The sequence below is a fragment of the Cololabis saira genome, chromosome 15 (genome assembly GCF_033807715.1).
Source record: "Cololabis saira isolate AMF1-May2022 chromosome 15, fColSai1.1, whole genome shotgun sequence".
Classification (NCBI taxonomy): domain Eukaryota; kingdom Metazoa; phylum Chordata; class Actinopteri; order Beloniformes; family Belonidae; genus Cololabis; species Cololabis saira.
The window spans coordinates 33,004,014-33,026,446 of NC_084601.1; the positions used below are offsets into that span (position 1 = coordinate 33,004,014).

At 40.0% G+C, this 22,433-nt stretch overlaps 2 protein-coding genes across 3 annotated transcripts; one reads left to right on the plus strand and one right to left on the minus strand.

Annotated features, from left to right (window-relative positions):
• Positions 1-500: 500 nt before the first annotated feature.
• On the minus strand, positions 501-6,297 carry LOC133461279 (C-type lectin 9a-like). Its single transcript, XM_061742139.1, has 6 exons — positions 6,123-6,297; positions 5,857-5,967; positions 3,692-3,739; positions 2,539-2,678; positions 2,198-2,316; positions 501-1,315 (listed from the first exon to the last, which is right to left on the minus strand). Exons 1-6 carry the CDS (start codon positions 6,265-6,267, stop codon positions 1,186-1,188), a joined length of 693 nt encoding a protein of 230 aa, XP_061598123.1. The 5' UTR covers positions 6,268-6,297; the 3' UTR covers positions 501-1,185.
• Positions 6,298-10,546: 4,249 nt separating this feature from the next.
• LOC133460698 (hepatic lectin-like) lies at positions 10,547-22,433 on the plus strand. Of its 2 annotated transcripts, XM_061741428.1 has the most exons (7): positions 10,547-10,829; positions 10,936-11,052; positions 16,920-16,967; positions 18,727-18,810; positions 19,137-19,273; positions 19,496-19,614; positions 20,101-22,433. In XM_061741428.1, the coding sequence occupies exons 1-7, from the start codon at positions 10,670-10,672 to the stop codon at positions 20,255-20,257; spliced, it is 822 nt and encodes a 273-aa protein (XP_061597412.1). In that variant the 5' UTR covers positions 10,547-10,669; the 3' UTR covers positions 20,258-22,433. The 2 variants fall into 2 exon arrangements, with proteins under 2 accessions (XP_061597412.1, XP_061597413.1); XM_061741429.1 differs by having other exon boundaries at positions 19,496-22,433.

Consider the following 22,433-nt stretch of genomic DNA (forward strand, 5'->3'; position numbering starts at 1 on the left):
ACTGATATAGCTGTTGAAATTCAAGATGTACCCGATACTTTAACAAGGTTTTTGACAAATATTATACCTTTTCAAACTTGAGGATGTTAAATTCTGACAGATAAAAGTTACAATGTTGCTTTAATCTGAGAAGGCAGAATGCCAAGATTTTTTATCTCTTCTTTGTATATCAGATGTAAAGATGATAGATCTGGATAAAGTTCTATTGTGTTCATTATGTCTTCAAAAAGATATCCAAAAGTTTCTTTTTTCCAGACAAATTCCCACTCCTTACCTTCAATCTGACAGTTTCGGCGGTTCTCCCGCCTTCCTCAAAGTGTCACGTGATGGGAAGTGACAACGTCCTTATCAGCTGTTTTCACGATGATGTCAAATTTCCTTGTTTATGTTTTTTCCCGTGTTCCTGAAATACACTTTGCATTTTGTTTATATAATTTCTAATGGTTTTTTGGGAAAATGAAGCAAGAGGACAAATGTTTATGTATTGTTTATGACTATTTTAACTGACAACTCTTCATTCCTCACACATCAAATTAAAACAACACAAGTAAACAAAGTGAAGTAAAGCTGCATTTATAATTATTTACAATAATTAGGGCCCGAGCACTTACAATGCGAAGGTCCTATTGTATCTGTAGGAATTCTTCTTCTTTATTTTTATTTTTCCGACGAAAGGAGGGCCTTTTTTCCCCCTAAACGTGCCCCAAAAGTCATCAAATTTTGCACGCAACCCAGGCCTGGTAAAAAATGTAATATTTAATGGTTTGCATTAATGGGCGTGGCCTAATGGCTCAACAGCGCCCCCTAGAAAACTTTGTGCCTCAAGCCCCACAATACAGTTTGACATACATGTACGAAAATCGGTACACACCTGTATCATGTCGCAACTTAAAGAAAAGTCTCTTGGTGCCATGGCCGAAACCAAACAGGAATTTGGCCATTTTGGATTAATCGTGTAAATTTGGCACAATTCATTCATACAGTATATATTTACAGTATATTATATAATTATATTTTACTTCAGCATAATCAAGTTCTCCTGTAGTTCTGATGACAGCTTCACTACCCTGTACACATGATGAAGTTCAGAATAACCACATTTATAAATGACACATGAAACACAGGAAATGAAAGTGAACAAATGTTATCTGAAGTTCATCAGGTTTCAACAATGAAATCTTGATTTTACTTCTCACAGATCCAGTTTTTCTTGTAAGCGTGATATGAGTACGTCCATTTCCCTTCATAAGTACAACACAGTGCAGCATATTCAAGTTGGTTATGCTGATGTGGAGACCATCCTGCAGTCAAGAACCTGTGAAGTATTAAAACAACATGTTCAGCTGGGATGAAAAATTAAGATTATTTTCATTTTCTGATAAAACTCATTGTTGTTTTACACACAAAGAATTTCATGAAATTTTCACTTTTTAAACATCACAAGGAACGTTTGGTCTGATTCCAGATGTTGGATGAGGTCTTCATTAAATACTCCAACATGGTATCCATTCATTTATTCCAGTGAAAGCAGCTCAGTCTGCACATCTTCCACAAATCTCTTCTCTCCTGCTGATCTGCTTCCTGGTTTTTCATCTCCCTGCACATGCTCATTAGTGTCTCTGTTCCCAACCACACTCAGCTCTTCTGAAGACGTCCTACTGTGAATCCTCTCAGACACTAGAAACACTGTCAAGGTTTTCAGTCTCTAAATGTTCATGTTTCATTGGTGATAAAGGTGTCATAGATGAGCTGTTGTTTTACCAGTTTGTGCAGCAGTTTTACAGACAAAACCTTGAAATGGTTGTCTGTTGATGTTGGTTGAACCAGTTAGTCTGCAGGAAAACTTTGTGTTGAAGCTGCTCTTTTATGTCATCCCAGATTTTAATGTTCACGTTCAAGTGTTTCATGTTTAATGTTCTTAAAGTCACCAAAGAGGTAAAGACCTGAATTCTGTCATTCTGCTGTTGTTCTGACGGGTCAAAAATACAGAACACAAACTAAATACACTATTTAAAAACTGTTGAGAACGAAGGTTTGAAGTCTCTTTCATCAGAATTCTTGTTGAGTTTTTATGAAATAAATAATAAATTATTCACGCAGCTGTTGATTCAAATAAATGTGTTACAGAAATAATGATGATACAGTTTTTAACATGTTCTGCTGTTTTACTTAAATTGTAAAAGAAACACTGTCTTACATAGTTTTCAGTGGTGATCCGTCCACCCATTTCCATTCAAATATCTGTTTACTTGTCGACCATTCAGCTTTCAGACCAATCCAGGAGTTTTCATCCGTGTCCAGTTGTCCCACAAAATCCTAAATGATGAGACAAAAGTATTTTCTGCCGTCATGAATCTGCATATCTGTCTCAGTATCCTGATGATTGTGTATGAAAACAATTTAAATGATTTAAAAACACATTTCTAACTGAAATCCATCAGGATGGAGACAGAAGCAGCACACAGACTGACAGCAGGAGGAGAACAAAAGTAACAGAAAACTGCATTAACATCATATACACTGACATCAAACACCCACCTGCTCCTCTTTGCTGCTTATGATCACCAGATCAGCTCCTCTTTTCTCACACTCCCTCCTGCTCTCAGTCCAAGTTTTACTCTCAGTGAATTTTCTGTAAAAACTTGATCCAAATCTTCTCCATCCTTCAGAACACTCTCCTTCATATCATATATCAGACGGACAAGTATTTTAGAAAGATTTCGTGTTACCGAGCATCACATTTATGAGTGTTCTTTCAATATTTTTATATCTCCCTCAGATGTCATGTCAACAGAAATAACAAGGTAAAACTGTAACCCAGTGTTCCCAAATCCAGGTCCCTGAGGGCCACAGACCTGCATGACCTGTTCAAGTGAACATGTTCTCCGTTAGAGTTAAGTTGTCGGCCCTCAAGTATTTTATTTGCTCTATGCAAGTTTTTAATAAATGTGCGAGGTCGCACGGACAGTTTTTTTCCTCCGTCCTTTTTCCTTCACTTTCCCCGGACTCCTAGACGACGCCGGTTACCAGCAACGAGCCAGAAACTGTAACTAATCACCAGCTCTCCCAACTACGGTTCGGAGATAGGACTGGAAGATAAGAAAGGTAACAATGACATTAACAAGATGATGGTGAGCTTTTCATTTGAATCAGGTGTGTTGGAGCAGATACAAATCTAAAACGTGAAGGGAAGTGGAGTCCTGAGGACCTGGATTTAAGAAAACTGATCTATGAAGGAGAAACGTGAAATTTAAAGGAAAAAGCGTCATGTTGTTGCATATATTGACCGCTAGATGGCAGCGTTGTAACTGAATACACTCAGTTTCAGCCTCCTGGACATGTGCTCGCCCCACATGTGCACGTGTGACCGCGCACACATTCAGAAAGTAAGAGAGGCAACAACTGAACATCTATCTCTGTTACTATCACTCACTTTTATATATTTTTAACATTATTCTCTGATTGTCTATATTTGTCAAGTGTTTTCATCGTGTGGGAAATAAAAATATCGCAGACACACTTAAATGTATCATTCAGACCGTTTCTGTGATTTTTTTCCCTGCTGTATCTGTTTTGATGGATACAGTACTCATGATAACCATGCCTTGAAATGTAGTTAAATAAATTAACAAAAGTTAAACCTTTTAGTTGGCAGCTTGAGTTTGTTGCTCATTTTAAAAAGTATTCTTACTGTTGAGTTTGGTCTTCAGTTGGTTGACTTCCAAGGTTACTAGAAGATCTGTAAAACACAATCACATTACTTTATTCAATTCAATTCATACTTTATTAAAGACACATCTTGAGAAGAGGTCCATAGTACCATTAAAAAATTATACATATAACATACACAATATAAAAGACAACAACCTATGATATAAAAGACAAAAAAAAAAAACACAATACAGAAGACTTAAAAACAACAGTGACACAAAAAGAAAACAGTGTCAGGCGCGAGTGTACAGACATGAACGCCAGTGGTTCCAAGATGTGAACCTGACTGAGCTGAGTGCAGGATTTGTTAAGCAGGTGATAATGCTATTTATAGAGTTAGATACTTTATACATTTGTACATCACCTTCCGTAGCACAGCAGCACAGGTTGGTACTCCAACACTAGCAAACAACCGCTTTAAATCAACAGAAAACATTAACTTTAAGGTTGTTATTGGATAATGCTCTATTGTTACAAATTGTAGTTATATGTTTTTATTCAACAAGCAGCAGTGCAGCGTAATGTCAGTGAATCTGACATGCTGAGGAAATTATTAGGAACTGAAATTTTATAACTGACCATTTTCATCATTGGGATGTAGAGGTTAGTTTTATATATATATATATGAAATTACAGCATCTCCTCAAGTCACAGTGTGGTTGTTGAGGACCCAAACGCAGGAGAGCAGGAGTCAGGAGTTGCAAAAAAAGGCAGGATTTATTGAACAAAAAAAACAAAAGCGCTGCTGGCAGGATCAAGAAACTAAAGATTTCACAAGGATCAAAACTGGGCTCAGGAATACAGAGGGGGGAAACAGTACAGGCCGACAAGGAGCAAGGGAAAGACAAGACCAGATATACACAAGGGGGTAACGAGACACCGGTGCAGACAATCAGGGCAGACAGGAGGGACAGAACTGAAACTCAAAAACTGGGGGAAGTGTCAAACCCTGACACCTCACATGCTCTGTTCAGTGTTTATATCCTTGTTTATGTCCTTTTAGTGTCTGTAGAAGTTTAACCTTCTTCTCAAATGTTCACCAACCAGCCCCACCAACAACTGTGTTGTTGAACTTAGAGAGAAAGATCTTCTTCTCTGTTCTGACAAGGAGGTTGACCAACTTCCCTTGGAAAAAGGATATACTGACACCAGCTGTCAGAAACTGGAATCCCAGGCTTCCCTGGATACATCATCGTCATCTTCCTTGATTTGGGACCAGATCCAGAATGCCAAAAGATGTAGAGCGCGACTTAGTAGTGTGGTGAGGCCTTGCCAAAGCATATGGCTCAGTACCACACAGGTTGATGGAATAACTCTCAATTTGAAATCTATGTCCCAGGTTGAGTGCAGAACATCATCCCCAGATACTTCATGAGACTTGGAATTAACAAGGGGGAGTGAAGTGTTCTGTAATGTTAGTAAATAGGAGTGCCTTACACCAAAGTAAGGACCAAACACAGAGCGGAAGCTTCAGTGGTTTTTAAGAGCTCAAAATACCAGCGTGAAAAAAAGGATGTGAGATGATGAAGTTAATTTAACTAGTAAAACCTCCACACTGACAGTACATCCTACCTTTTTAATATTTTCTAAATGTTACAAACTGCTTCACTCTGGTCCTCATTCATCCTTCTACAGTCACATGGAGTTTCTTGTAAAACGTTCATTTGATGCATCTTGTTAAATTGTGTTTGTATAGAAAGATTAAAGTCTGATGATAAACATGTGATCTGCAGCAATGTGGTTAAATGTTTAGCTCCTACATGATGATCTATGAACCACCTCGGTATGTCTCAGTCACGTATTTCCATCATTACTTTGATTCAGTCAAAGAAACTCTGAAAGCTACAGAGCTGAACAGAGAAAGTCCTTTTACCACTTTTGTTCCAGTTTTTACCACATGATGGTTTGAGTGTCTCCCAATGGCCTGGTAGGTGCTACTTGTACAGTCTTTCTCTATTTTCTTTTTAATCTCCTCCCTAAAGGCTCCATGGGAAACTTCATCATCTAATTCCTTCAGACTCAAACTGAAATGTCTAATGGATAAGGAACCAAACAAAAGCAGCTAAAAAGCATCAACTTATTTCCCTTTAAGTGCATCTAATGTTGCATATAACACATCAGACACATTAAGATACAAATACTCACAGCGTATGATGAATCCAACCAGAACCAGAAGATAAAACACTCCCAGGAAAACTTTGAAAACTCTGAAACTGTTTCTTTTCACAGTTGGAAGGTTCTTCTGGTTGTTTTTCTCTACAAAAGCAAAAAACAGAGAATCCACTGAAATGGATGATGATTTCATCTGTTACTGGTAATTACTGATAATGGTTTATGTTTTAAACCAAATCACCAGAAACTACCTTTTAGCATCAATTGTTACTGAGAAAAGTTCATGAGTTACTGCTTACCAGTTTGTTGTAAGTCCGGATCAGAGTGTTGGTTTTCTTCGTTCAACGTCTCTATTTCACATTGATCTTGATCTCTTCCATATTTATGAACCCCTCTGCTGAATTTTACTCTCAAATCTGGTGAAGTTTGAATTTCTGTTGCCATCTTGAGAGGCAATCTGTAACTGACCTGACTGCACTATGTTTCTTTGTTGGTTAGTAAACTTTCAATAGAAAACCGTCAGGAAGTAACAGCATAAAAACCACAACTACCTCTAAAATGTTTCATGCATCACCATCTTTTAGCAGTGGGAGGGAACCTGCAAACTTTTGACTGGAAAAAAGTTTCATGAAGTTTACATTTTCGTGACTTTTACAATGTTTGTACTCTAGTTAAATTCTGAGAGTTTAGCCCCCAGTTGGAGCACTATCCAGTACTCCTCCCAGGGACCCCGAGAAGGCCGGGTACTGCTGGTCGGCCCGTAGGCACAAACAACAGTGAGAGACCTTTTCCCGACCGGAAGGCGCAGGGAAATGATGCTCTCGTTCACCGGGGTGAACTCCAACACATGGCGACTGAGCTGGGGGGCTATAAACAAGCCCACACCAGCCCGCCGCCTCTCACCCTGGGCAACTCCAGAGTAGTGGAGGGTCCAGCCCCTTTCAAGGAGCTGGTTCCAGAGCCCAAGCTATGTGTGGAGGTGAGCCCGACTATCTCTGGCCGGTATCTCTCAACCTCACGCACAAGCTCCGGCTCCTTGCCCCCCAGCGAGGTGTCATTCCATGTCCCCACTGCAAGGGTTTTGGTCCATTGATTGGGTCGTCAAGGCCCCGCCACGACTGCTACCCAGTCCACATGGTACCGGCCCCTCATGGACCGTCCTGCGGGCAGTACTGGAGTTGAGGGGGGATGAGGGGGGATGGCATCCCCCCTGAAATAAAAACGGTCCAAATCATCCCCCCTGTAAAACTGCCATCCCTCCTTTCCATCCCTTATGTAATTTCATCAATGAATGTGGTTTTACTGATATTACAACATTTAGAGTCATCACCAGAAAAATAACTTATTTGACAATTTTTACCTGTTTCAAGTACATTTTCACTTGAAATAAGTAGAAAAATCTGCCAGTGGGACAAGATTTATCTTCTTATTACAAGCAAAAAAATCTTGTTCCACTAGCAGATTTTTCTACTTATTTCAAGTGAAAATCTACTTGAAACAGGTGAAAATTGTTGTTTTTTCCAGTGATGAGTCTTGTTTTAAGTGTAATTTTTTACTAAAATAAGACATTTTAACTAGAAATAAGACAAATATTCTTGTTAAGATTTTGAGTTTTTGCAGTGATCCATTTTACTTATCCTGTGAAGGACAGAGTCATATTGATAAGTTCAGAAAACTGTTTTTTATTGTTGTGTTTTGATGTATTTGATGTAAGCCCAGTGGATATTCAAAGCTTACAGAAGGCTGCATTTAACTGCTGCTATGCTGCCCACGTTGCCATTTCGAGCTGAGCCCGGCCGGGTCCCACGGGCAAAGACCCGGCCACCAGGCGCTCGCCAGCGAGCCCCAACCCCAGGCCTGGCTCCAGGGAGGGGCCCCGGTGACGCTGATCCGGGCGACGTAACAGTCCTTGTTCTCTTCCTCCTTATGATAAGCTTGTGAACCGCTCTTAGACTGGCCCATCACCAACGAATATATTTGTCATAAATTCATTTCATTATGTAGCTCAAAGTCTGCACAAACTGCATTGTATTGAAGTCCTGATTTTACCTTGTACAATGTGCAGCAATAATTCTGACAGATCTCCTGAACACATGATCTCCTTTATTGTTTTGCAGAAAGTGTTTCTTGTCCAGCTTTCTCTCTGATCTTAAACATATGTCTGAGTAAGTGGTGTAATGTAGAGAAAAATTAAACCATGAATTTGATTCATGTCAAGACTTTTAAGAGATTCAACCTTTGATGAACGGTCTTTAGGCTGTACAATCATGGTTGGAGATATATTTCCTCAGTTTGAACAAGAATAGGAAAAATTAGTTCAGTAAGTCTGATTTTAGATGGTCATGACAGTGTAGTTGGCCCTTTATGATTGTGATTAAAACTAGCTTTTGCCATCTAAGGCTCTGAAGTAAGGTAAAAGGCTGCCGTCCCTCTAAAGACCTACAGACTTATGCATGCCCTTGTAAACGGTTGACCAGACTTTTGTAACTCTCTAATTTGGGATTGATAAATTGAGCAACAGTCATTTAGAAACTGCAAAATGCAGGAAGAAACGTGAGCACATCACCCCTGTGCTGGCTACCCTTCACTGGCTTCCTGTCCAGTTCAGGGTCCATTTTAAGATTGTATTGTTAATTTCTAAGAGCAAGTTCTAAGGAACAAGTAAAAGTCTGTGAGAAAGCAGATTCAGCTACAACACCTGCTTTAACAGAGAGATGCACAAACGTCAGCTCAACGTGTTTCTATGTAACATCACAAATGTAAGACATGAAGGTCCGAGCTTCAGTCTATGTTTTTAGATATTTTACACAAACAAGACCTGCTCCAAGTTTAGGACTCTTTTACGCACATCCTGACAGTCTTTTATGTGGCATATAATCGTCTATATCCATTAAATTTGTATCCGTGTTCATGTTTCATTTGGCACAACTAGAAGACATTGTAGTCATTTTAAACCGGGGCTCGAGTATAACTTACTTTCCAATTATCACAACAAAATCACAAATATATATATTTTAACTTTTATTCAACCTCCAATGTAATAACAGTTTTGTCGTGATAATTGATAATTGACAGTGCAGGTTCTGCAGACTTTGAGCTAAATAATTAAATTAATTTATGACCAATTACTTAACTATCAGAATTGAATTACAAACATTGTAAAAGACACAAAAATATAAACTTCATAAAACTTTTTTCCAGTCAAAAGTTTGCAGGTTCCCTCCCACTGCTCATAGAAGGTGATGCATGAAACATTTTAGAGGTAGTTGTGGTTTTTATGCTTTTACTTCCTGATGGTTTTATTTTGAAAGTGAACTAACAAACAAAGAAACAAAGTGTAGTCAGGTCAGTTACAGATTGCCTCTCAAGATGTCAAAAGAATGCCACATTAGGTGCACTTAAAAGTGAAATTATCAAAAGCAATGATGGAAATAAGTGACTTTGGAGTACCGAAGTAGTTCATAAATCATCATGTAGGAGCTAAACATTGAACCACATTGCTGCAGATCACATGAAAGATTAAAGTCTGATGTTTAACATCAGACTTTAATCTTTTAGATAAACACTATAACAAGATGCATCAAATTTACATTTTATAAGAAAATCCATGTGAGTGTGGAAGGATGAATGAGGAACAGAGTGAAGCAGTTTGTAACATTTAGAGAAGGTTAAAAGTACAGTCAGTGTGGAGGTTTTTCCAGTTAGATTTACTTCATCATCTCACATCCTTTCTCTCACGCTGGTGTTTTGAGTTCTTAACCACTGGAGCTTCCGCCGTTTGTTCCTCACTTTGGTGTGAGGCACAACGTTTTACTAACAGTTACAGAGCACTTCACTACACCTTGTTAATTCCCAGTCTCATGAAGTATCTGGGGATGATGTTCTGCATCCAATCTGGGACTTAGATTTCAAATTGAGAGTTATTCTATCAACCTGTGTGGTACTGAGCCATATGCATTGGCAAAGGCTTGACCACACTACGTGTAAGTCACATTCTTCACGTAGAGAAGAAATGGAAGAACTGTACATCTCTCGCTGTCTTAGTAGGGCTAAAAACATTCTAAGGGATTCGTCCCACTCAGGTCACCAGCACTTTGAATTATTGCCCTCAGGCAGACTTTTCAGGTCTCTGAACGTTCAGACGAACAGACTTAAAAACAGTTTTTACCCAAAGGCTATAATAGTGCTTAACGCCGCAAAAACCTTTATCCATAAATCTCCATCTGAGTTATAGTAATGACATGCAAAATACTCAACAACACCACCTTTGTCTTATAATCACCAAATGTGCTGCTGAATTTCAATGTCTGCGTATGTGCCTATCTTTGCTCAGGGTTTCTGCGATTTACTGTTTTGTCTCATTAAGCTGCTATGGTTTGTGTGAGTGGGGTTTTTTCCAAGGGAAGTTGGTTAACCTTCTTGTCAGAACAGAGAAGAAGATATTTCCCTCTAAGTTGAACAATACAGTTTCTCTACACAGTTACAAGAGAAACAAAACCATCAAGATAACACCTCATCTCGTGTACAGGATGGTCATTCTGCAGTGTAGGTGTTAGTGTCATCCTTTGAAGTCGACCATGTTGCTGAGAATGGTTTTGAAAAAAAAAAAACAATAAATCACAGCAGAAATCAAAGTCAAGAGTTTCCTCCTCCAGTTTTTTTTTTTTAATGGCAGTACTTCCTCAAAAATGTCATTAAACCTTATAGAAGGCTGAACAAGAAACACCAGCAGCTGAACCAGCACGGATGTCACATTGAATATTGTACAAGAGAAGATCAGCACTTCAACAGCAGATCCACAGTTAGTCAAGTACAGCACCTGTCCGGCTGTCTCTGTCCTCTCAGGATGCCCTCAAATATTTATTCTAAACCAGAATCATCAAAAAAGGTGAGATACAACAGAAATGAGCAAGAAGACGGAACAGGATGGGACGAGAGGGAGGTGGATATCTATGAGACCGTTGATGATGTTGGGAATAATCTTACTGTTCAGTCACAGGAAGAAGGTGAGTAAATGACATGGAGTTAATAAAGTTCAACTTTAGAGATAATTATGTTCAGGTATTATACATTCATGTGTGGCTACAAAGTTTATGATCTCTGGTTCTGCAGGACGACAGACTTGGAAGCATCGTGCTCTTCAGAAAATACCTGTCAGAGGTGCAACACTGTGTCGAGGAGTGTTGTGCACTGTGGTTTTAGTTGTGGTCGTCATCTTGTTCATATACGGTAAGTTAAAATGCTGCACCTCAAAAACTACATGATGCATTTTGGTCACAAAGTAGAGAAACTGCTGTTTATCTCTGAAGTACTGATGACGTACTTTCATGAAACATTGCTGAGTTTTACCAAAAATCAAACAGAGAAGGTTGTTTGACAGTAAGCCAACCCAAGAACTACTGGGGTTTTTCTACTTACCACATGTGGGACAGTTCTGTGGACAAATGCTTTAAGAGTTACATGTTAGATCATTGTTTTCATTGCAGTACATGTTATCTGTCATTATTCTTGGACCATTTATAAGTATTGTTCCTGAACAGTAAAATAACAACATACACCTGCAGAACAAGAACCAGTAGATTCATATGAGCTGGATGAATTGTTTCTAAGTAGAGTCGTTTTACTGCTCTGAGACGGATAAGATATCAACCATGTATTCTTGTTCAAATGGATCCCTCCTCATTTATGGGATTTTGCTGACATGCTCCGTTTTCTTTGATGTTGGAGGTCTTTTATGAAATATTAAAATACTAGTTTAATTTGAAGGAATATTTGATTACTTTCCGTAAATGTCATCTAGCTGCTGAAGGTTTTGCTACTAAGGTTGAAATGTGTCCAAGTAGTTCAGAAATCCTTATGGAGGAACTACAACTCCAATCCCAAACAATTTGGGACGTTGTGTAAATTGTGAACATTGAGGAACATTTTATTGACATTTTAACATAGTTTGTCACAAATTAGTGAGGGGTTCTGCCCAGCTCTGCAACTAAGAGGCTCTGCTGCTGAAATTCTTCTTTTATTCCCAGTCTTGTCTCTGACCTGTTGTCAGTTAACTTTGTTAGTTATTACATTTTCCACCAGTTGATTTTGATTTGAACTGATAACATTTCCAGCCGTTTGTTTCCTCTGTAACACCTTCTTTTAAATGTGTAACTGCCAACAAACTCAAAATGAGATCATATTTTTAAGGAAAAGGCCAAATGCTTCAACAGCTGATACAGTGTTTATGTTCTATTGGCAAGACAATAAAATACGAAACTATGAGATTTGGAAACCATTTATCTTTCTTTTTTAATTTTATACAGAATCCATCTTCTTTGGAACTGAGGTTGCTTTTTTTCCACCACATTGTAACAGATCAGATTATCTTTCTAAACAAAAAATAATATTAACAGTGTTAAAATAATATATGTTAACATAATAAACATAATAATCAAGTTATCATCCACCACTCTGATGAGGATTTGATCCCCAGACCCTCAACATGTCAAAGCATCCCCTGGGCAGACACCGAACCCCCACATTTTTATTGTTGATATAATGCGCTGCATATGGTGTACTGAGTGCATCTATATAAAAAAAGACAGATGAGGACCATTGTAATGCATAGGGGTAAATCCACAAAAGGATTGCGCGGCTTTTGCGGCCGCTAAACCGGTGCAAATGACACAAAAAGAGAGCGTCTAATTCACAAAGCACCCGCAAAGGGCGAATTGCACCACAAACTGCGCTGCCAAGCAAATAGTGGCATTGTGCGTCTGTGCCATTTGCATGCATGTAAATTAGGTAATATTCAAAATTGCCCCCTTTCTATGCAAATAAGCCTCATTGCAAAAACCGTCTAATTCACAAAGGCCAGCGCTATTTGCCACACGCAAAAATAGTGGAGCAAATACCGTCTTTTCGAAGCGTGTATTAACTGCGCGCAAACTCACTCCTCACTCCCGCTCTGTCTCTGTTTCTCTCTCTCTTCAATATCATTCAAGCCTGTGTGATACTGAATGATATTAAGGGTGAAATCTACAGTCAGACATGACTGTACACACTCAGATCAAGTGGGGTTGTGGACTTATCTCAGATTTAAAAATAAAAATAACAGGACGGAGCTCAGGATTCATCCATACAGTAGGGGCTGCTTACTTACAAACAATTCCACCATATAAACATATAAATCTAGAATGTGTGTGTTTAACAGCTGATCTGTAGGTGTGTGTAGCAAAACACAGAACATGAATTACCGTCAGATTCTTATCTGGGACCTCATCTATAAAGCTTGCTTGCGCACAAAAAGGGCCTGAAAGATGCGGCGACGCGCACTGCACGGTGCGCGTTGCTGCGTAACCTTAGCCGTATGCTCTGCGTCGATTTAACGCGGAACCATAAATCAGCCTTGAACAGCACTGAGGGAGGAGGGAGGAGAGGGAACGGGGCTCTTCGCACAGTGTCTTGAGGATTTACAGGCTGAGCCTACCATTAGTTCTTAAACTGTTAAAAAAAAAACGGGGGGGGGAGACAAAAGCATGAGTTTGAAAAGTGGGGGGGCATGTCCCCCCTGTTCCCAGTGGAAATTGCGCCCTTGTGCCTCACAGCGTTTTATTTTCACTCGCTTTATTTTTTATTTCTGCAGTTTTCATTATGGACCAATCTGTGTGCTGAAATATCATGGAGAAATTGAGAACACTGGAAACAGCTCCGCTCACTTACTCAGACAAGGGCAAATTGCACTCAGCTCCAAAACTTTATGGGCGTGTTTGCGCCGGTATATCATTAGAGCAAAATCTTTTGTGAATAGGACCTTAAGGCGGGGCAAATTGCGGGCGCAAATGCGGCGCAATTCACAGCGCTATTTGCGGGCGCAATCTGTTCTTTGTGGATTTACCCCATAGAGTCTTGTTTTAAAATCAAAAATGAATGAGTGTATTAAAAAGCAATACACTCATAAGTGTTGAAGTCCCAATAGGAGCACCTTCCAGTACAGATGAAAGTCAGAGCCTGTTCCCCATCCTGATTGAGCAGGAAAGTGACCGTCTTATCGGAAAAATCCCACATGTACACGCTCCAAGCCGAGGAGTCATAAATAAGCCCAGACCAGCTGGATGCATTTTACCCTGGGTAACTCCAGAGAGATTTGATTGATTACAGAGCCCATGCTGTGCAGAGGTGAACCTCGTTATGTCTAGTCCATATCCGTCGATCGGATCCTTAAGCTCAAGATCCATTCCTGCTGAAGAGGTGATGCAGAAAGAGCCAGTTTCAGTAGCCAAGGCCCACACTTGCTGATCAAAATGCCTTCCACCTGACTTGTAAGGCCCCTCCTACAGGGATTAATCCCACACATTTTATTTGGGCTGAGCCTGACTGGACCACATGGGTAAAGGCCTGGTAACCAGGTGCTCACTGTATCTCTGAGATGATTTTTAGAACCCAAGTACAGAACAACGACAGGTAAAGAGGAGAAGTCTGACTGAATTATCCACGGGAAGGATTTTCAACTGGAAGAAGCCGACAGCTCTTGGAAGACTTGAGGATCCAACAGAAAAGAGTACTGACTGGCAGGCTAGTGAGTGCCCCTGAACAGGCACACTATTCCTTTAGGTGTTCGATGAATGCAACAACGCCAAGCCATGGAGGGACTAGCTGGAATCATGATTGAGACAGAATCAGAACCTGGCAGACCATCAGTGGGGCAAACAAAGTTCAAAGGGACAAGGCAGAAGGATTGTCGTGGACGGGCAGAGGGTTGATCAGCAGGGCAAACTACATCCAGAGAGAGCAGACGAAAGACTTGTTGTGGGCGGGCAGAGGGTCGGGGCAAAGGCAAGACGTGATCAGGGGCGATCCGTAATCCAAACCAAGCCATCAATCTGCCTATGAGTGCTGGAAAGTAGTGCATGCTGCAAAGACAACCTGACCACACATGAGACCTCAGTGCAGCTAAAATGCTGGTATGACATAAATCTGATGAGATGGTATGACACGGTGGTACACCACAACAATTCAGAGTGTGACACACTAATAACTAAACTGCCCTTCCTGCCTGGAGCCAAGCAGCAGATGCAGTACCGCTGTGTTGTGTGTGCAGTGTTGGGGGACGTGGATCGAGCTGTTGATCTTCAAATAACCATCAGTCAGACAAACCAAAATACCAAAATCTGATCCTTCCTCTAGAACCACTTCACCTTGAGAGACAGCTCAAGTGGAAATTCCCCCAGACAACGAAGCTCCAGGAATCAGTAGGAGATGTAAACCTCTTCATCACGATAAGGTGCAAGTTTAAGGAGAAGGTTAAACTTCTGCAGACACTAAAAGGATATAAACATTACATTGAAGGTAACATCTGATGAGATACGAGAATTTCGTATACATATCCATCCATCCATTTTCTACCACTTATCCATTACTGGGTCGCAGGGTCAGCAGTCTTAGCAGAGATGTCCAGACTTCCCTGACCCCAAAAACTTCCTCCAGTTCTTCCTGAGCGGAGACATAGTCTCTCCGGCATGTCCTGGGTCTTCCCCAGGGGTCTCCTCCCAGTGGGAAATGCCTGGAAATCCTCTCTATGGAGGCATCCAATAGAGATGCACAAGCCAGCTCAGCTGACTCCTCTCAATGTGAAGGAGCAGCGGTTCGACTCCGAGCTCCTCACGAGTGACTGAGCTTCTCACCCTATCTCTAAGGAGTGTCCAGCCACCCTGCGGAGGAAAGTCATCTCGGTCATCTTGTATCCGCAATTTGTCCTTTCGATCACTACCAAAAGTTCATGACCATAGTTGAGGGTGGGAGCGTGGATTGACTGGTAAATCGAGGGCTTCGCCTTTCGACTCAGCTCCTTCTTCACCACGATGGTCCGGTGCACCAACCACAGACATCCAGGCGCTGCAACGATCGGTTGGGCAATCTCACACCCCAGCTTTCCCTCACTCGTGAACAAGACCCCAAGATATTTAAACTCCTCCACTTGAGGCAGAACCTCTCCACCTACCTGGAGAAGGCACAACACCCTTTCCCTGTGGACAACTATGGCCTCAGTTTTGGAGGTGCTGATTCTCATCCCTGCCACGTTGCACCTGACTTCAAAATGCCCCAGCACATGCTGAAGGTCCCGGTCCGATGAAGCCAACAGGACAACATCCTCTGCAAAAAGCAGCGATTAAAACCTGTGGTTCCCAAACCGGATCCCCTTCGGTCACTGGCTATGCCTAGAAATCCTGTCCATAAAAAATATGAACAGAATTGTTGACAAAGGGCAGCCCTGCCGGAGTCCAACATGCACTGGGAACAAGTCTAACTTACTGTCGGCAATGCGTACCAAACGCAGAGACCGAACAGAACTTAACAGAAGGCCCCGGACCCCATACTTCCTGAACACCCCCCAAAGAATGGCACGAGGTCACGGTCAAATCCCTTCTCCAGATCCACAAAACACACGTTGGGCAAATTCCCATGAACCCTCGAGCACCCTGCGGAGGGTGTAGAGCTGGTCCAGTGTTCCACGACCGGGACGAAAACCGCATTGTTCCTCTTGAATCTGAGGTTCAACTATTGGGCTTATTCTCCTCTCCAGTACCCTGGCTTAGAGTTTCCCCTATAGTTGGAACACATTCTCTGGTCCCCCTTATAAAAATGAGGGACCACCACCCCAGTTTGCCACTGCCCCCTTCTTCCATGCAATGTTGCAGAGATTTGTCCCAAGACAGCCCTACGACATCCAGAGACTTGAGGTACTCAGGGCGAATCTCACCCACCTCCGGTGCCACTGAGGAGCTTGTGAACCACTTCAGTGACAACGGCTTGGGTGATGGACGAGCACATTCCCGAGTCCACATTCTCTGCTTCTTTGAGGAGATCCTCAAAGTATTGCTTCCACCGTCCGACGGTGTCCCCAGTCAAGGTCAACTGTTCCCCACCTGCATCGTAAATGGTGTTGGCAGAGTACTGCTTCCCCTTTCTGAGGCACCAAACTGTTCGCCAGAATTTATATGTGTATATACATTATTTATATATATATATATATGTATATATATATCAAACATAAGTTACATTACATACATAAATACATTTCTGTTGATTTAAGGCAAAGTTATTATGTGTTACAGCTCTTCTCGTCACCTTGGAGGTCAACCAGCTGAGGACCAAGCTCACGGGTAAGAATACTTTTTAAAATGAGCAATGAACTCAAGTTGCAAAATCACCACCTAAAATGTTTACATTTTATTAATTTGTTTAACAAAAAGTCATGGCATGATAATTATGAGCAGTTTCTCCAGCGAAAGCAACACACAGCAGAAAAAAGATTCAGAAAACGGACTGAATGATACATTTTAATGTGATATTTGTGTTTCCCACACGATGAAAACACTTGAGAAATATAGACAATGTAAATCAGAGGATAATGTAAAAAAGATCTGAAAGTGAGTGATCGCGGTCACACGTGCACATGTGGGGCAAGCACATGTCCAGGAGGCTGAAACTGAGTGTATTCAGTTACAACGCTGCCATCTAGCGGCAAATATATGCAACAACATGACGCGTTTCTCCTCCACAGATCAGTTTTCTTAAATCCAGGTCCTCAGGACTCCACTTCCCTTCACATTTTAGATGTTTATCTGCTCCAACACACTGATTCAAATGAAAAGCTCACCATCCTCTTATCATCAAAGTCTACACAACCATGTTAATGATATGTTCTCTTGAACAGGTCATGCAGGTCTGTGGCCCTTGGGGACCTGGATTTGGGAACACTGGGTTAGAGTTTTACTGTGTGGTTTCTGTTATTAACATCTTTCATATTCATATTTTACATTTAGTCTCATTTTTGTGTGACCGATGTATGTCTTCTCTGCATTAATCACACTCTGGAACTCATGTGGTAGTAGCTCAAAGGGTGTTTATTCTGCAGCATTGAACAGAAAAGGGAGAGGAGACAGTGCACATTAAGTCATATGTGTGGACCAAAGCACATGTCTGTCTGCCTCATGGAAATCCTCCAGCACACTGAGTACTAGTACTAGTATACTATAGAGTGTTCTGATTTGGTTTACATACACCTGTATATTGATCGTATAGTGGATTTGATACAGTTACATTAAAGTGAAATAAATCAAATGTCTAATATATGAAATAGAGAAAATGTAAAATACATGTAGTATCTTTTTACTATGAACTGTTACCGTTTTTTTATATATTATTTTAGTTTACTTATAAATTAAATTAAATACAATGAATTTGCACAAAACAAGAAATTGTGACACCCAACATACCTGCAGCATTGAACAGAAAAGGGGTAGAGGAGACGGTGCACATTAAGTCATATGTGTGGACCAAAGCACATGGTCTGTCTGGGAAAACGACAATACAACCAGCTACTTGTACTGGAAACTTTTACAAGTAATAAACATGCACAGAGTATGTTTGACTGAACAAAAACGTGAACAAAGTTGGTCTAATATAGTTAGTTTTCAGACATGTATCCCAGATTAACTTTTAAGTGCTTTTCAAGACGTTTATAATTCGTTTTGTCCACGGACATACAGACGCATTACCTGCTTCATGGGAATCCTCCAGCACACTAAGGATTTCCCACAATTCCCCGCTAATATGAAGCCTGATGCATGTAGAACAGCAGGGGGCGTAGTTTCCCCATTTACCGGGATCTTAACTACAACCAATTCAACTATGTTACATTATGTACTTCAGTAATCAATAATATTTCACATTTTTTCAACAGAATGTCCTTTTGACCAGTTCTTATTATTTTATTTTATGTTTTACCAGCCTTCTGCCATCCAGTCTCTCTACCACCTGCTCTTCGACCACCACAAATGTTTTCAGATATTTAACCTACAATAATTGATACAAGTTTTGATATTTCAGAGTTTGTTTTCATGTTATACTTCTAACTAGATATGACTTTGGACAAAGAACAGCTGCAGAGGGAACACGACCAACTGAACAACACTTATAATCGGCAAAAAAATGAACTTGACGGTAAGAAAGATTTATTACCAAATAAATAAACTTGAACTTCAGCATTAGCCTCCATAACTTCTTATTTCTATTAATGTAACTTAATTAAAAATAGATAAGACAGAAACTCAAGCTTTATGGTAAGAACGATTTATTACCAAATAAATACACTTAAATAAATAAAAAAATTAATAAGACATAAAATCTAAAAGAGCTAAAATGTTTTAACAAATAACCTGAAAGGTAAAAGTAACACCTGAAGGAGATATCTAAATATTGAAAGAACACTCATAAATGTGATGCTAAATCTTTCTAAAACACGTCTCTGTCTGATATCTGATATGAAGGAGAGTGTCATGGATGGAGAAGATTTGGATGCAGTTTTTACAAAAAATTCACTGAGAGTAAAACTTGGACTGAGAGCAGGAGGGAGTGTGAGAAAAGAGGAGCTGATCTGGTGATCATAAACAGCAAAGAGGAGCAGGTGGGTGTTTGATGTCAGTGTATTTGATGTTACTGCAGTTTTCTGTTACTTGTGTTCTCCACCTGCTGTCAGTCTGTGTGCTGCTTCTGTCTCCATCCTGATGGATTTCAGTTAGAAATGTGTTTTTAAATCATTTAGATTGTTTTCAAACACAATCATCAGGATACTGAGACAGATATGAAGATTCATGACGGCAGATTCTACTTTTGTCTCGTCATTTAGGATTTTGTGGGACAACTGTACACAAATGAAACCTCCTGGATTGGTCTGAAAGCTGAATGGTTACCAAGTAAACAAAAATTTGAATGGAAATGGGTGGACGGATCACCACTGACAACAACGTAAGACAGTGTTTCTTTTACAATTCCATCAAAGTCATTGTTTTCAAATTGTTAACAGGTAAAACAGAAGAACATGTTAAAAACTATATCATCATTATTTCTGTAACACATTTATTTGAATGAACAGCTGCGTGAATAATTTATTGTTTCTTTCACAAAAACTCAATGGAAGTCTGATGAAAGAGACTTCAAACCTTAGTTCTCAACAGTTTTTAAATAGTATATTTAGTTTGTGATCAGCAGGAGAGAAGAGATTTGTGGAAGATGTGCAGACTGAGCTGCTTTCACTGGAATAAATGAATGGATACCATGTTGGAGTATTTAATGAAGACCTCATCCAACATCTGGAATCAGACCAAAAGTTCCTTGTGATCTTTAAAATGTGAACATTGTGTAAAACAATTAAAGAAGGTGTCAGTTTTATCTGAAAATGAAAATAATCTTGATTTCCATCTCAGCTGAACATGTTGTTTTAATACTTCACAGGTTCTTGACTGCAGGATGGTCTCAAGATCAGTATAACAAACGTGCATATGCTGCACTGTGTTGTACTCATGAAGGGAAATGGACACATTCACTTAACACTTCCACTAATAACTGGATCTGTGAGAAGAAAATACAAGATTTCATTGTTGAATCCTGATAAGTTCAGATATCATTTGGTCACTTTCCTTTATTGTGTTTCATGTGTCATTTATAAATGTGGTGATCCTGAACTTCATCATGTGTACAGGGTAGTGAAGCTGTCATCAGAACTACAACTTGATAATGCTGGAGTAAAATATAATTATTATAAATAAGTATAAATGCAACTTTTCTTCAATTTGTTTACTTGTGTTGTTTTAATTTGATATGTGATGAATGAAAAGTTGTCAGTTAAAATAATTGTCTTTATTCTGCTAAATTTACATAAACATTTGTCCTCCTGCTTCATTTTCACAAACAAAAGGCAAAGGGCCCGATTTACTAAGATCCTAAATAAAGAGTACTAAATTGCGTGTGCACTGAAAAAGTTTGCGCGTGCTGTTGTTGCGTGTTTTGCGAGTGATCAACTAAGATTGCGTGCGCAATTGATAACAGGTGCAAACTGCAGTATTTAAATGAGGTGTTGCACGTCTTACGGTTTGCGAGGGCAAACTCTGCGCCATGGAGAGCCTGGATGGAAAGCACAGTCACAAGTCACAAGCGCAAAATGAAATTTGACGAGTTGGAGTTGGAGATATTAGTGGAAGAGGCAAATAAACACATTCATGAACTACAGCAAAGACATTTAAACATTACCAAAAGAAACGCAATATCGGAGAAAACCTGCGATAGAATAAATGCAGTTGGTAACACAAAAAACGGAAAAACGTCTGGTTTTTCATATTTCAATTTTAAGCACAGATCAAAAATACGAAATAGAAAAACGGGCCACAAGACTGAATTTGATTTTAATATTTAATTGGTCGGGTTTGCATGACCCGGCGGTGCTCGGCATGATCTGAGGAGAAAAAGACACAGACACAGAGCTGGAGAGCGCTTTGATTCAATCAATTTATGAGTTAAGTTTTTATTCAGATGTCCACAGTATATTGCAAATATTATATATTATATAGCAAACACTGACAGTAAATGTGTGACAGATGGGACCATCATATGGCGAGAAGAGAAGAGAAATGTTCAGAACAGCGCAGTACAGAGCGCACACTAAAGGCTGATTTATGGTTCCGCGTCACACCAACGCAGAACCGACGGCGTAGGCTACGCGGCGACGCACACCGCACCGCGACCATATACGCCGACGGCTACGCCGTCGATTTAACGCAGAACCATAATTCAGGCGAAGCTGCAGTCTCTGCGCTGATCCTGACACAGCGGGTCGGAGCGGATTTGGTCATGATGTTTAACCTGTGTTTTGTGATTAATAAGCACGGGTTTTAATTAAATGTAATTTACGAAGGATGATTTCACGTTCAATAAGATAAATAATCAATAAAATACAACGTTTTGGCACAAAGGCTTGGCCTGCTTGTGGGCGAGTGGAGGGGGGCACATTAAAAGAAGATATAAGGCGAAAAACTAAAGAAAAAGTGGCCTTTAATAAAACTTGTGCAACCATTTTTAAAATAGCATGCAGCAGAATAAAGACTCTCTCTCTGCGTATTCTTTGATTTTGGATGTCGCCTCCTTGCCACAATAACGGCAGCAGCAGATTAGCACCTTCCTTTCGAACGTATTAAATACAGACGCAATCACAATACGCGCAACTACTTTCAGGCTTGGTAAATCTCATTGCGCGTGGTAAATGGAGCAATTTGCATCTTCCCCTCCCAGTATTTAGGATTTCTGCCGGGTACGCCCCATATTGATTATTCATCAGGGCAAAAGTACTAACTGAATTGCGTGTGCAATTTTGCGCATTTCAGAGACGCAGTCGTCTTTGCACGCTGTTAGTAGATCAGCTCGCACATTGGTTTGCGGGTGCTGTCAAGTTTGCACACGTTTTAACACACGCAAACCTTTAGTAAATCAGGCCCAAAGTGTATTTCTGGAACAGAGGAAAAACCATCAATAAACAAGGAAACTTGCTGTTGGATTAAATGTTTCGGATTAAATGTTTCGGACACAAAGTCTGAAGTTACAATTTAGTTGTTTTGAACACAAAACTGCTTAAATTAAAGATACTAAAAGACAATAAACATGAGGATGAGCAAACTCTCTTTTTAAAAACAGACCTGAATCTTTTATTAACGTGTTTTTTGTCAGTTTGACATCAAGTTTATATAATGTTCACAATTTTCAAAGATTTGTAAATAAAGACCTTATCTTCAACTTCA

What these genes read in the sequence shown, in the direction of transcription:
- LOC133461279 (XM_061742139.1), bottom strand. Translation starts at nt 6,267, where the DNA reads ATGGCAACAGAAATTCAAACTTCACCAGATTTGAGAGTAAAATTCAGC. An exon ending in TCCGGACTTACAACAAACTG is followed by an intron (nt 5,968 to 6,122) that starts GTAAGCAGTAAC and finishes TTGCTTTTGTAG; the next exon opens with AGAAAAACAACCAGAAGAAC. An exon ending in ACTGAAGACCAAACTCAACA is followed by an intron (nt 2,679 to 3,691) that starts GTAAGAATACTT and finishes TATGATATGAAG; the next exon opens with GAGAGTGTTCTGAAGGATGG.
- LOC133460698 (XM_061741428.1), top strand. Translation starts at nt 10,670, where the DNA reads ATGCCCTCAAATATTTATTCTAAACCAGAATCATCAAAAAAGGTGAGA. An exon ending in TGTTCAGTCACAGGAAGAAG is followed by an intron (nt 10,830 to 10,935) that starts GTGAGTAAATGA and finishes CTGGTTCTGCAG; the next exon opens with GACGACAGACTTGGAAGCAT. An exon ending in CGTCATCTTGTTCATATACG is followed by an intron (nt 11,053 to 16,919) that starts GTAAGTTAAAAT and finishes TATGTGTTACAG; the next exon opens with CTCTTCTCGTCACCTTGGAG.